The following is a 14,086-nucleotide window of genomic DNA, read 5'->3' as shown; positions in this document are numbered from 1 at the left end:
CGTCTGATGTGTCTGACGCACCTTTTTCGATTCTCTTCCAGCGATCCGGCCTCAGCAGAGCGCAACTTCAGCAGTCCGTCCCAAGTCACTACTGATTCAAGTTTGCACACTCAGGCAGCAGCGAGCGCATACGCCACGCCAACAACCGCACATCAAGCATCCGCTTCTCCCAATTCCTCTCATCTCGATTCCGTTTCTGCAACATCCTCCTACCTCGGCTTTGCGACTCCAACACTGTCCAGTCTTGGCCCCGGCGCCCAGACCAGGAGCTACGCGGCCTCAGATTCTATCCAACCCGCCTACGCGGAACCCTCCAGGACTGTAGTCAGTCCCGGAAGTCCGCAGTTGCCGCACCGGGCATATATCATGACCACGGCTGACAACGGTGTGTTGGAGAAGCACCCAAGTGCTTATCAGGAAGGTTACACGATGAGTCCGAAAGTATCAGCAGTTAACGGTTTTGAGGCAAGTGTGCTGGGCTTCAGTGGCAGTCCCATCCTTGGACGTCATCAGTCTCTGGGAAGTCAGAGTAGTCAAGCGCTCACCCGGCAGGCCTCGACGGGGCAACACTCTCAACGCAGCCCGATCCTCAGCCGGCAAGCGTCCTTGGGGCAACCCATGCCAAGCAGTCCCGTCCTGAGCCGGCACGCGTCTGTTTCCCAGTCCCACGGAAGTCCAGTGTTGGGCCGGCACCCGTCACTTTCGCAAGTGTCTCAAAGGAGCCCCAGTCTAGAGCGACACCCCATGCACAGCGGCTATGCCACGCCGGACGAGCGGCACGGAAACCTGTCCAGACAGAGCAGTTCTTCGGGCTACCTGGGACCACCGACCCCCTCCTTCCCCGTTTCCCCCGCGGTCTACCAGGATGCGGGAATGACCACGACGGGCGTCGGGTTCCGACAGGGAAGCGCGACGCCTGCTTTTCAACCTCAGCTTCCAGAAAAGAGGCGCATGTCGAGCGGCGACAGACCAAACGGAACGTTATCGTACGGCTCGCTGAACGGAAAGGTCGTGTCCCCGGCGAGCGCAGGAAGCAATCCCGGATATTTCCACACCCTCTCGGACTTCTCACGCTTCAACATGTCTGGTAAGGAGACTTTCTGAGCGCACTTTCTTCTCTGACGTGCAGGGGACATATTATTTGATCAGTTGGAGCCATTTTGTGTTCTTCTCATAGGTGGCGAAAATACTCACCCTCGGTACCTAACTCATTTGCTCCCAAAAACGTATAAAAACGTTCTATTTTAAATATTGCCATGGTCCCAAAACGTATTATATACTTTTTTGTATTTTGCCGTTGACGAACGTCGGACAGTAATTGCTGGATGACGGACGCTCGGTTGTCCCCCACCACTTTTTCGACGAATACATTTTGGCTCTTGTTGTCCAAGGAGAAACCTTACTTGAGTACATTTCATTAGTTTTAAACTCTTATTTGTCAAAGTCAATAATTCAGAAATGCAGAAACATAATGACTTGATTAACAAAGACCATGATGAATGGTGCGTTCTTCATTGACTGGATGTGTGCAATCGTGTTGACTTGCAGACGGAGGTCCCGAGGGCAGGCTGAATGTAAAGTTTGTCCAAGATACGTCCAAGTTCTGGTACAAGCCCGACATATCCAGAGAACAAGGTAAGCTACACATTCCGCATAAATATCCACACACGCTCACACAAAAAAGTGTGTAATAGCATTCAGTGTATTCTAGCGATCAGCGTGCTGCGGGAAAAAGAACCCGGCGCCTTTGTGATCCGGGATAGCCACTCGTTTAAGGGGGCTTACGGCCTGGCTATGAAGGTGGCCTCGGCGCCACCGTCCGTGCATCCAAACAAGAAAGGTGACAGCAGAACAAATGGGACATTTATGTGAGATCAGACAGAAGACACTTTTGTCTTCACGCCAGTCGATTATCAATGAACACGAACACGTCTCGCTCTCTTTCTTGCGCTCGGCCTCGCAGGTGACATCAGCAACGAGCTGGTGAGGCATTTCCTGATCGAGAGCAGCCCGAAGGGAGTCAAACTCAAGGGTTGTCCCAACGAGCCCTACTTTGGTGAGTGGAAACGTGCCAGCCTCCAAAACTCGCCAATGGCACGTTTGGTGATCAAGTTGCCGGCTGGATTCGACATTTCACGTGCATAAAGAGCACCGGATGAATTCCGTGTCGGCTTTCAGGTTGTCTGTCGGCGTTGGTGTACCAACATGCCATCACGCCTCTGGCCCTGCCCTGCAAGCTGATCATCCCCACCACAGGTTTGCCGCTTTCCTCGTGTCCGAGAGCAGACCGAGCCGGACGAGCTTTGGAGTCATTTGAACGGGACATCAAATGTTCTTGAATTCTGATATTTTTTGAACTGACGAGCAAAAATAAAGGCTGGAGTGGAAGTTGAACGTGCCGCAGCGAAATCCGATAAGCTAACCGTTGTCTTCTATTTTGCAGACCTTGTTGAGGAAGAGCCAGAAGTGGTGAAAAGCAATCCACTGGCGGAGCGACTGAAACAAGGAGCAGGTAACATGTCGGCCGCGCACGCAGACACTTGCGCGGCGTCTCGTTGAAAATTCAGTAACTGTTGATTGTGAATCACTCCGACCGACAAGCCGACGTCCTTGCTATGCCGGCGCAGAGGGCCCCGGCCGAGTCCCATGGTAAAACCCGCTGTGTCTTGATCGAGTGCATTTTGGAACGCTCCATCTGGAATGTGCATCCTGTAACATGTCTGCACTTGGTTCGTTTTATGTGTGGAAATGACGTCGTCTAATGCTTCTGTTGAAAATACTTTTGTCAAGAGAACTCTTTCCATGTTGTCTCTTAACAGGCTTCTATAATAATAATAATAATAATAATGATAACAGCGGTTCTCAAACTTTTTGGGGCAAGTGAGTCCGTGCATATTTTTGTTCTCCAAAACAAACTTTAGAGATGCCAGGTTTAAGTGACAATATGTCACTTATTGGACTTTAATCCCAAAGCCAAGGTAGGGAAGAGTAATTGCTTTCAATGTTGTTGTTGTCGTTGTTGTTTTTTATAGGTACGCTGGACTCAGTATTTAAGAATGCACTTTTTAACCGTTTAACCCATGGGTGGCATTTGCCCCATTTTGGGCTTTATTTTTATTTTTATTTGATGTGCAAAAAAAGAAAAAAACACAAAACAATTCAGTAGATTGTCATCACATGTAGAGGTTCGAAGTGGCGCCATGCGGTCATTTCTACATTATTGCAAATGAGAGAGTGACGTTTCTTTATAAAATGTCCATTTTGGTCACATTGACTCTCATTACAAATCATCATTTTGGATATTCTGCTCTCACCATGTTTTGACTTTTTCAAGTCTCTATCATATGAAATATTCTAATTCGATTTTTTTAAATATAAATATGAAGCATAGTCAGTTTTGTTCATAGCACAATACTGCTTTTATTCTCCATAGAGGGTATAAAAAACAACAACAACAACTATATATGTATGGATAGGGCTGATGTCACGAAGCATTTTGAGTAGTTAAAAGTAAAAATATATACAGAATTAACTTATCACACTTGACGAGCAGAGCCCATTTTTGTCTCAAATACCAAAAACTAAAAAATTACAACTCACAATTTACGCGGCAAAGTATCAAAATGCCACTCCTAGTATGCCGTCACTCATCTCAAACTGAACATTTGATTGAAAAAGTCATCGGGTGAAATCGAGTCCAGTTTGAGAACTGCTGTTGAAGAATTCTTTTGTGGAATGATTTGAATGGAATTCCTCCTTGAAAAACATCTTGAAACTTTCACGTGGTCCCGCGACGCATGCACACTAATGACAAGGCGGCACGTGCAATTTCCTGTCGGCACCCGAGCCGCTTTTCAACGTGCGCTTCCGATGGCAGCGTGCAACGTGCTGTACATCAACTCGGTGGACATGGAGTCGCTGACGGGCCCGCAGGCCATCGCCAAGGCCATCTCGGAGACGCTGGCCGCCACCGCCGCTTCTCCGGCCGCCGCCACCGTCGTGCACTTCAAGGTGTCGTCGCAGGGCATCACGCTGACCGACAACCAGAGGAAGTACGTTGGCCGGATTATTCGTTCCATCCGACACTCGCACCTCAGTTAAAAATTACAAATCAGAAACAAAACCAAGAACAACTCTTTATGGGCTTATTTTTCTTCCGCCCTTCTTTTTTAATGAGCAATATGTTGTTGTTTTTTCAATTAATTTTTGTACAGTATCTCTTTTACTGCCACACGTTATGCAAAAATCAACACAGACCGTGCCAGCCAACTTCGAGCATTTTAACTCATCTTTCAAGGCAAACAGAATATTGTGTGCTGTCACTACGTAAACACCAAATTAAGGATTCCAATTTTTTCATTCGACGCTCTGTCAATTAGATTTAATTTGACAAAGACTTTGATCATTCACTTCACCCTTGAAAACGTTCTATTTCATCATATTCATGATGTTTCATTGTAAAGTCCATATTGTCCATATTACCGGGAGACCATTGAAAAGAGATACAATGCTGCCATCCGCTGGCCATTATTAGTTGGTGTTTTGGGATTTTACAACCCCAATGACAAGGCAGCGCTGCATGGACAAAACAAAAACAAAACATAGTAAACGTCAATTCACGTTTTTGGCGGCATTCATTTGGATTTAACGATACGTCATTCAACGTTTTTGGCGCTAAAAGAGTATTTTGAAACATTCAGTCGACCCATGTTCATTTTGGGATGTAACAAACAGACGAAAGAGGATCGAGCATCAAAAGTGCCAATTTGTATTTTGCCGTTTTTGTTGTTAGGCTTTTCTTCCGACGTCACTACCCCTGCAACACCGTCACCTTCTGCGATATTGACCCTCAGGACAGAAAGTGAGTACAGATTCAAATCCTTCCTTTCTTCCTTTCTTTCTTTCTTTCTTTCGATGATTGAACATTTCCTGCGTTGATTCCCCCAAATTTTGAGTAATTGAAAGCTCAGCTCGTTATTCATTTATTTGGTCTTCAAAAAAGATTTGAGCAATTTATTTACTGCAAGTCTTTGTTCATCTCTGTCCCCAATATCACACCAATGAAGTATTCTTCCACTAGATGGCGGTGCCGTGCGTTCATGCAACAGAATAAGCGTTCACGTTTCATACTGACAACTTGAGACGCGATCATCTCTCAATTCTTTCAGGAAGATCAACTTTTTTGTTGTTGTTGCCAGTTTTGATTTGTGGCGTTTTGTAAGATTTGCCCAACGTTACTGTGAAGAAAATTCCTAAGATTGGATTGAAATGTTTGCAGGTGGAACAAGCCAGAAGGGGGCGCGGCCAAGTAAGTGATGGAGACGGCTCGATGTCCAAATTGAACAAAGGTCGTGGCGCTCCTTTTGACGGGTCCGAGTGCTTTCTTTGCAGGTTGTTTGGTTTCGTGGCTCGCAAGCAGGGAAGCACAACGGACAACGTGAGCCACCTGTTTGCCGAGATGGACCCCGAGCAGCCCGCCAGCGCCATCGTCAACTTCGTCACCAGGATGGTGACTTTGCAAAAGCGATGAGCGACCTTCAAGCTAACCCTTGTTCACACTTCTTTCCTTCGGACGGACGGACGGACGGACGGACGGACGGACGGACGGACGGACGGACACTCCTTTTCTGTGAGGACACTTTGTGTTGCTTCGCGGCGTCTAAGCACACGTTTGTGTGCGCATCTTGCTTGTGCTTTTCTTTTCGGACGGACTCCAGAGCGGACCTGCGCAAGTGCGGAAAGGGGGCGGAGCTGTACAGGACGTTTGGGACGGGAGGCGTCTCCCCGGAAGGGAAACGTTTTGATTGGCGTGACTGACTGAGTGAGTGCAAAATGTTTGAAGTGTGTTTTGACCCGGACGTAACGTGGGAAGGAAAATCAGTTCTTGTGCTCACAATTTGACATTATTCCATGGAACAAAAAAAAAAAAGTATCCGGAGTGAAACAAGGTCTTAAAATGATTAATCGATGGGCAAAGTAGTTCATTTTAATTGATTAGTTGTGGGTGAAATGAAATATGATATCATTTCAAATTCCTATTCCCCTTCAAACCGAAATGGTTGCATATCCTACAGAAAATGTAATTTCAGGAAAAATGCGCCATCTAGTGGCAACTTCAGAAAGCTCACCAACAAATCTCGATGAGCTGGAGAATTTGCGAAAGGCACAAATGAGCCTTTTGTGCACACCATGGATTTTTTTGTTCCCACGTTCATGTCTGGGGCTTTCTACTTTTTTTGTGAGGAGAAAAAAGTCAAGTTGTTTGTTGTTTGACCTTGGTGGATTGTTAACCGAAACCTTTTTTGAGCCGTCAACCAAAGACAGTTTTGTTTTGTTTTTTGTAAGTAATCAAGTTGTGCATTTATTATTTTACTTTTTTGTAAAAACAAAAATATGGCTGCTGGATTGTTTCCTTGTCTATGTACTGATACTGTCGCCGTTCGTATCAATGATGCACCATTGACAGCGCGCGAAAACAAAATGTTGCAGGGGTCTCGCTTTTTTTTCCTTTTCTTTTTTAATGGCCTGTGTGTAAATACTTTGCCTTCGTGGGTCGGACTGTTATTAGAAGACTTCTGGTGTGCCTGACTTTCTTTTCTAAAACATCTTCTTCTTTTTTTTTATTTAAAAGGACAACAAAAAACATTCAGCCAGAAGATCTGAAACGGTCGAATGTGCAAAATTGCGATTTCCTGGGTTGCGGCTCGTTCTGTTTCGTCGTTCACATCTTTCCGAAGTGTTGCCCGTACCACTGACAGCTCAAAATCATGCACAAAATGTACTGCTCACGTTTATTATTTTCATCCGACACGAGGTTAAAGGAAAATGTTTATTTTCTATGTGTGTAAGTGGCTTTATAGAAACGCACTGTGCCGTTACACTGTTGTTGATTTCATCTTTGGTTTTGTTTCTCGCGCTGCACCAGCTGGCCAAAATGATACATTCACAGTTCACACCCTACCCAAAAGTAAGCTATATATACATAAACAGATATAAATATATATACATATATATATATATATATGTAAGAACACTTTTCAGTGAAGATATTTATTTTTTGCTTTGTCGCTCAATGCTCGCTTTTATTATGTACAAAGATGACTGAAACAAGGAGAACAGAATGCTTTTCTAAAAAAAATATATATAAATAATGCATTCACGTTATAGGGTGTAAAGTGAATGTATCACTGATTTATTTTTAATACTCTTGTTTTTTCCTTTTCAAATAATCCGATTTGAGATGTTTTGTAGGAGTCCAAAATGGATTCAGTGTAAAGAAATGCCAACGTACTTCGTATTGTCCAAGTCGAGCACTTAACTGCAGTAGAAATGATGATACTACTTTCTGAGAATATGGGAAAATTATTATTTTTCCCTCCCATTTGTCTTTATCTAGTGTGCCCCCCCCCCCCTATTTTATTCTAAAATAAAATATGTGCCTTGGCCTCAAGAAAGGAGGGGAAACACACTGGCCCAGTCAGTGGCCGCCCTCTTGTGGCCGGTGGGAGTCATTACAAAAACAACAAGGCCGACGCGTACTTTCAAGTGGAACTGACTTAAACGGTCAGGATGTGAACCTCAAACAAATCAAAACGTACTTGTTAGCAATTTTCAAAGTGTGTGGCAGTGAGATTGCCGCCGATTCAATGCACGTTAACTTTTAAAGGCCTGCGCCGACACGAATTCAGCAATTGAGGTCATTAAAAAAAAGAGAAAGAGAAGCTCGAGCACTTACAATTGCATTTTGATACAATGTGTTTATTAACCAGTGGCTGCATGGGAGGTTTTCTAACGGCATTAACCACATTGTGGTTTGAACAAGACCATTTTCAGTCATAACAAAGAAGACATATTCAATAAATGCTTTTGAGTGCATGGTGACAAAAGGAAAAGTGGACTGGACAGAATGTAGGCCGTCCCTTGCCCAGATGCCCCCCCCCCCCCCCCCCCTCCCCCAAATTCATCCTTGGACTGCAGAGAATGTGTCCCAGTGTCTGTATAGAGAAAGTTGTCATATTTCGTTTGCTACATTGTATGTATGGCTTTTGCTATTTCTGATGGAAATAATAATAATAATAATAAATAAATAAAAGTGGTTCAAATAAGACATGTTTGTCTCCTTATATATTTGTCACATTTTCTAAATTCTCAGTTTCCCACAATTTCACTGACAACAAAAAAAGTTTAGGGTTACAAATAAAAAATAAAAAAGCATTCATGAGCAGAAAAGGGTTATTGAATTAGCATTCAATATGTTGATTTCGTCTAACATAAGCCTTCGTTTCATACCTGAAAATGTGATCACTTTTTACTTTAACGCAAACATAGTTGATAAGAAAGGAGCACAAGAGAGAAATTAGTCCATTTGAGCCACAGGAAGGCGGACTCATGCCTGCCACTGTAATACCATCTTTTGCCCTCGCGGTGTCAGTGTTTCCTCGCCAAACGCCCTCCTACTTTTTTCCACCTTGACTCAATGGGTCTTCCTGAACTCAGCGGCACTCCTTCGTTTGCTGTCTTTCGTGATTGGACAAATCCAGGTGCGTCTGGCCATTGTCGTGGTGGTTACTGAGGTCAGGCGCACCTGGATTCATCACTTTGTCCAATCACGAACGACAGCAAACGAAGGCTGAGTTCAGGAAGTCGTGGATTTTGCGCAAAGAGCTCATCGCGTCTTGCAAGATGAATGAATTGCGTGCGTGTTGTTTTCCTCACAAAAGTGATGCACATGCGCGCGCGCTCACTGGACAGGACACGTTCTAAAACACTTTGACGCTCACACGTGCACGTTTCCTGGCCTCTCACACCACCAACACAGAGTTGCGACTTGAAACTGCGCCGTCCGTCCACACGAGTCCCGGCGACCAACTTGTGTTGTTGTTTCTATTTTGGGGCTCGCAAGGTTGCGTGACAAGGAGCTAATCCTTTTCATCTGCGTGTGCTTCTGGTTTCTCTTTCCGCTTGTTGTTTTCACACCTTTTCTCAGAACACACTCACACATGACCTTGTCCTGTTGGACGGTGGACGACCTCGGCATGTCCACGACGTCCTTCTCTTTTTGTCTCAACTTGTCATGACGGCTTTTAAACTCAAAACTGCTGACTTTTTTTGGTGTTTTTATTTTTATTTTACATGAATTCCCACCTGTTGCTGTGCTCTTTCGGTAATGCCCTCCAATGCCACAAGATGGCGGTACAGCCGTAGCCAAAAGGAAAGCAGAAAAGTTGACCTTTTTTTTTCAGGAGTATTTTGAAATGATGCATCAAATGATCTGGAAGCTTTTTTTTTTTAGGCGTAATAAGTAATAAGATATTGAAGTATTTTGGGATGCTAGTTTTTCATTTCCTACAATTTGATCAATAATAGTAAATACATCACCACTGAACTTTCATTTTGAATATCACTTCTATGAGTATTTGAATTATTGACAGATGTAAAGTAAATATTGTTTCTGAGAAGAACAAAAATATATATTTGCCACACTTTTAATGGCCAAATGTCTCCCAAATGAAATGTTATGATTTTTTGAAAAAGCTTCTTCCATTTTTGGATCCACAGGATTTTTCTCCTATTGTTTATGATGCCATTTCCTGGCAATCTTGCATAAATTCCTTTTAGTTTTTTTTTTTTTACTTGTGCGTGTCTTTAGCATGATTAAACATGCATCAAGATTGAAAGCCAAAGCATAGAAAAGGGTGGAACTCCCGTGGTTGCTTTGAAGCCGTTTTAGTATTTCAGTAGTTGCAATCTTTATTATTGTTTCTTGTCACGGTTCGCGTTTGTTGCTTTTCGTTTCGGTTTGATTGTGCATGTTTTATTGCGTCCACCTGTGCTCGTCGTCCCGGTCCCTCGTGTCATCCAATCAGCTCCCTCAGCCACCTGTGACACTTGTCCAGGTGTCTCTCATCATCTCGTTAGTATTTAGTCTATTTAGTTCAGGGATGGCGAGGTCCGATCCTCAAGTCTCGTTTTTTTTCTCCCTTTTGGTTTGTCTCAACATTTAAGCATACAAAGTCAAGGTGGCATATACAAAAAAAAAACACAAAACAAAAAAGGCTTCAATTGGAAGATTTGTATTTATTTTTCTTCAACACAAGTTACTTAACTGTTAGAATTCCAGTTGATAAAAAAAAAAAAAAATTGGGGGGATCAATGAGTGAAATTGGACGATTCCGCCCCCCCAAGCTCAGCATTTGATCTGTCGTGGTTGAAATCATGAAGAAACGCTTGTCGGAATGACTGCGCCCACAAAGCGAGCTATCGCAGCCAATAACTCACTCACGTCAACTTTGAGGCAATAAAAAGTCAAGACATTGATTGAGACGTCGTTTGTCTCGCATCACTCGCTGGCGTCGCTCGTGTTGCCGGGAAGGACAGCTGGCGTGCTGCCAAACGGGGCTGCTGGCCAACGCCAACGCGGCCGCAAGCTTCCAACAAGACTGCCAGAAAAATGCTAATTTCTTGCTAGCTTGCGATTTTTTGTTTTGTTTGCCAGATGAGTCGTAAAAGTCCCGATGGTGGCAACCTTGCTCGGTTGATCCGCCGCCAGCTGTCGCCATAACTAAAAACATGGACATGAACCAGACCTGTTTTCGAAAAAACCCAGCAATTCCCAGACCGCTGGATTTGAAATGCTCTTAAATTTGCATACAAAAGTGCTGGTCAATATATGGGACAAGTCAAATAGTATTACTTAATTGGTTTAAAAAAAAAAAAAAAACCTCTATATATTACAATAATGTACAACAGGCGTATGCAAATGAGCAAAATTAAAAAAAATAAAATAAATGTTCAATGCCACTCACAGTTTAAGTTTACCGTCAATTTAAGCCTAAAACAAAGAGAATTACGCCCCGTAAATTTAAAACACGCTGACCATTGTTACTGGCCTGTTAGCTTAATGCTAACACGAATAGAAAATGCCACTGACATGCTAACCTCAACATCATTAGCCACAGTTTTTTAACAGATATTTGCACAAGTCGACCGACAAGACAACTCACGGCATTTGCTGTATTTTTAAGTAAGTGAATAATATTACAACTTCGTGAACAGTCGTACCATAGAAGAAGAATTCTATTCTTTCTTGAAGACATTCCGCGACACATCTCGTCAAATGAAGAAAAAATGTAGTGCGTCTCCTCCACGACGATTTTCAGGAATGTACAATGAAAAAAAGTCGATTGTTGTGATTTGTGGCAAAAAAAAAAAACCCCGTCGTCAGGCAGGTTTCCTGCTTCTGCTTCCGTCTCAAATCAGCCGACAGTCGAGTGTCTTCGGTGCTTCGACGAAGACGTCATTCATTCGTTGGCAAACCCCAAACGTCTTTTCCCGAGAGCTCCGGCAAAAAACAACAACAGTCAAACGCTAATAATATAGCGCACATATTTGCATGTGCTATTTCCATTAGGTTTCGTTTTTTTTTTTCTCTCTCTCTGATGAGCGATGTCAGATCATGTGACTTTTGGGACTCATCGTTTATGTCCCGCTGGCGCCTCGGAGGCTAAATTGATGCGGCGCCGTCGACCCGCGGACACGAAGATCATGAAAGCAGAGCGGCACGGCTTGCAAATGGGAAGATGCGCTGCTCGTGGCGTCAACTTTTAATTAAGATGTGCTGCTAATGCAGTGAACAAAAATGATGACGGGATTCGAGTTGAATGGAAACAAAATGCACAATACGAATATCGTAAAGAAAATTATAAGACGCACGACGAGCGCAACGAAGAGCGCGCGTGTCAAGTGTGCAGCGAGTTAAGCATCGGGCTTAACAAAGCATCCGTCACGACCGACAAATTGTGTCAAAAGCTCCTCAGCCCCCCCCCTCACCCCCCCAGCCAATCACCACATCCCAAAGCCCCGTAACAGATGGCTGCGAGGGTCTCCGGGGGTCAAGCGCAGTCGGGTGGGGGTTGTCGAAGGTGATGCAAGGGCACGGGGGGTGTTTGGGATTGTTGTGACACGGCCCGTCAGAGTGCAGGTGGATGAGGAACATGTGCTCGTTCGGACCCCCCCCGCCCCCGTAAAAGTCAGGGAGATGTGATTGCAGGTCAAGACCCCCCCCCGGTCGCAGGGATTCCGTTGACATCCTAGAGCAAGCCCCCAAAAATCATGTTTGGCTTACTCAGCAGCCCCCCTCGCACCTGCTTTGGAAAAGTGCAACGTTAAGCCTAAGCCGCGGGCGGGGGTGGGGAAAGGCGGGGGGGGGGGGGGGGCTTCGGTCAGGTAAATCCAAACTGTGGCCGGGTTTTTACTTTCTGTAGTAAAGTAAGGTCAATCTTTTTGGAATGAATTAAAGGAGCGAATATTTTTGCTATTTTCGATGCAAAACAGCAAAGAAACGCTTCGGTTGATCAAGAATGACAAAAGAAAACTCATACGACGTCATCGCACGGCGCAGTCGCTTCCTGGTCTTCTTCTTTAAAATTACTGGTGGATCTCATCTCTTCATGGCGCAGTAGCGCCCCCTGCAGCGCAAAAGAAGAACAGATGAAAACGGGCATGTCCGTTTTGCGCATTTTCAGTCCATTTGCTTAAAACATTCGAAACAATTGGATGCAAACCCGACTGAGGTCACAGACTGACCACTCCCCCGACGGCGTTTGGACTTTGTGCCCATCTACGAAAAATACCAAAAGAAAGTCAAACGTAACATAAAACCCCAAATGGAAAATCACCGAACCGGCGCTTCTGGTTAAGCTCCAGTTGGAGATCCACAAGTCTGAGCCAGCACAAAAAAAAAAGAGAAGCTAATCAAGCCCGTTGGCGTCGGCACGAAATGCGCCCCGAAAAGTCCATCTGCTCCGTGACCTTGACCCCCGCCTTAAATCACCCCCAGCTGTGTGGACATGAGCGGCTTGACGTGCACACTTGTGACACGGGCGCTGTCACACGACCCCGAGGGGGTTCCAAACCGTCGGGGGGGGGGGGGGAGAAGACCGAGTGGCACGGAGGTGACGACCTTCGAACCTTTGGCCATTTCTGTGGACTTTGCGAGTTCCCCGGCCGCAGCTGCGGCCCCCGGCAGCAGGTGTGGCGACTCGTTTTCAGCTGGGGCCTGCAAATCTGCGGGGCCCGCCCTCCCGCCCGCCCGCCGCGGCGTTGAGTGTCGGGGCAGGTGGAATTTCAGGCCATGCGCTCGTCCCAAAATGTCCGAACTGCGAACGAGACACACGCACACACAAATTGTTGCTTGTCTGTTTTTGGGAAATAGTTGCTCCATCGGTCGGGAAAATCACAACAACGAGTAGCCTGAGCGTCGCCGGCGGTTGTCATGGTAACGAGACAAAACCGCCCCCGACAGTCTCAGAGTCTCCGCAAGTCTCCAAGAACATCACCCCAAAAAAACATTACATTTGTTGCCGGTCTCTCTTATTTTCTTTATTTCTTTTGAAGTCGTCACAACGGGTTGGAAATAGTCGCAATGTCCCCGACTGGGTTCACCGATCAGGGGACGAGCGCTGATTGCCTCATTGGCTTCAGGTGCGGGACCAGCTGTGGTCATTAGCGGCCACAGCTTAAAAGGCTGGTGGTCAGGTCGGGAGCGGGTCTGGCCTTGGGTGTTAGTTAGTTAGTTAGTTTAGTTTAGTTTGCCACCCCCTATACTTCTTTTTTGTGTTTTTGTTTCGTCCGACTTTCTTTCGTGAAGTGCATCGTTGGCTTCCTGTTGGTTTCATTATCCACGATTCATTCGAGTGTTCGCCATAACAACGATCGGTTCTGTTCTGCAGTCAGTATTTCCTGGGGTGTTACTTTTGCTCCCAATTGCCTCCATTTTGTTTAGTTTCTGTGTTTTGAGGTTTAGTGTTCCTTCGTGTGTCGTCTCACCCGTTTTGTTTTTCCCACCACTTCCCTCCTCCATGTGTATAAAAAAATCATGACTGTATCTCGCTTGTTATTTAGGTAGTTTAATGAAGCCTCGAGCATGCGTTCGCCCCCTGGTGGTTGGATGACTCGCGCGATTAATTAGACATGCAGCCGGTCCACATTTTAATTGTAAATATTGCAAACGTTTCAGGTTAATTCATTTCATCGCGGCAGCCAAAATCAGGATCCTGATAAAAAAAAAAAAATCGGAACACTTGAA

General features: G+C 45.1%; 1 protein-coding gene across 19 annotated transcripts in view; it reads left to right on the top strand.

Annotated features, from left to right (window-relative positions):
• Positions 1–8,107, top strand: part of tns1b (tensin 1b) — an 88,805-nt gene extending 80,698 nt beyond the window's left edge. For 17 of the 19 annotated variants that reach the window (XM_086091950.1, XM_086091949.1, XM_086091947.1 and 14 more), the window contains 11 exons: positions 42–1,087; positions 1,549–1,635; positions 1,712–1,840; positions 1,964–2,056; positions 2,179–2,256; positions 2,444–2,512; positions 2,602–2,649; positions 3,878–4,052; positions 4,793–4,861; positions 5,279–5,308; positions 5,392–8,107. In XM_086091950.1, coding sequence (XP_085948076.1) covers positions 42–1,087; positions 1,549–1,635; positions 1,712–1,840; positions 1,964–2,056; positions 2,179–2,256; positions 2,444–2,512; positions 2,602–2,649; positions 3,878–4,052; positions 4,793–4,861; positions 5,279–5,308; positions 5,392–5,530 — 1,963 coding nt within the window. In that variant the 3' untranslated portion in view covers positions 5,531–8,107. The remainder of the gene's footprint in view (positions 1–41; positions 1,088–1,548; positions 1,636–1,711; positions 1,841–1,963; positions 2,057–2,178; positions 2,257–2,443; positions 2,513–2,601; positions 2,650–3,877; positions 4,053–4,792; positions 4,862–5,278; positions 5,309–5,391) is intronic. The other 2 variants (XM_086091948.1, XM_086091960.1) reach the window with 1 other exon arrangement.
• Positions 8,108–14,086: the final 5,979 nt, after the last annotated feature.

The sequence above is a fragment of the Leptonotus elevatus genome, chromosome 12, assembly GCF_054856555.1.
Source record: "Leptonotus elevatus isolate MCC_2025b chromosome 12, RoL_Lele_1.0, whole genome shotgun sequence".
Lineage (NCBI taxonomy): Eukaryota > Metazoa > Chordata > Actinopteri > Syngnathiformes > Syngnathidae > Leptonotus > Leptonotus elevatus.
This window is presented reverse-complemented; position numbering and strand designations above follow the sequence as displayed.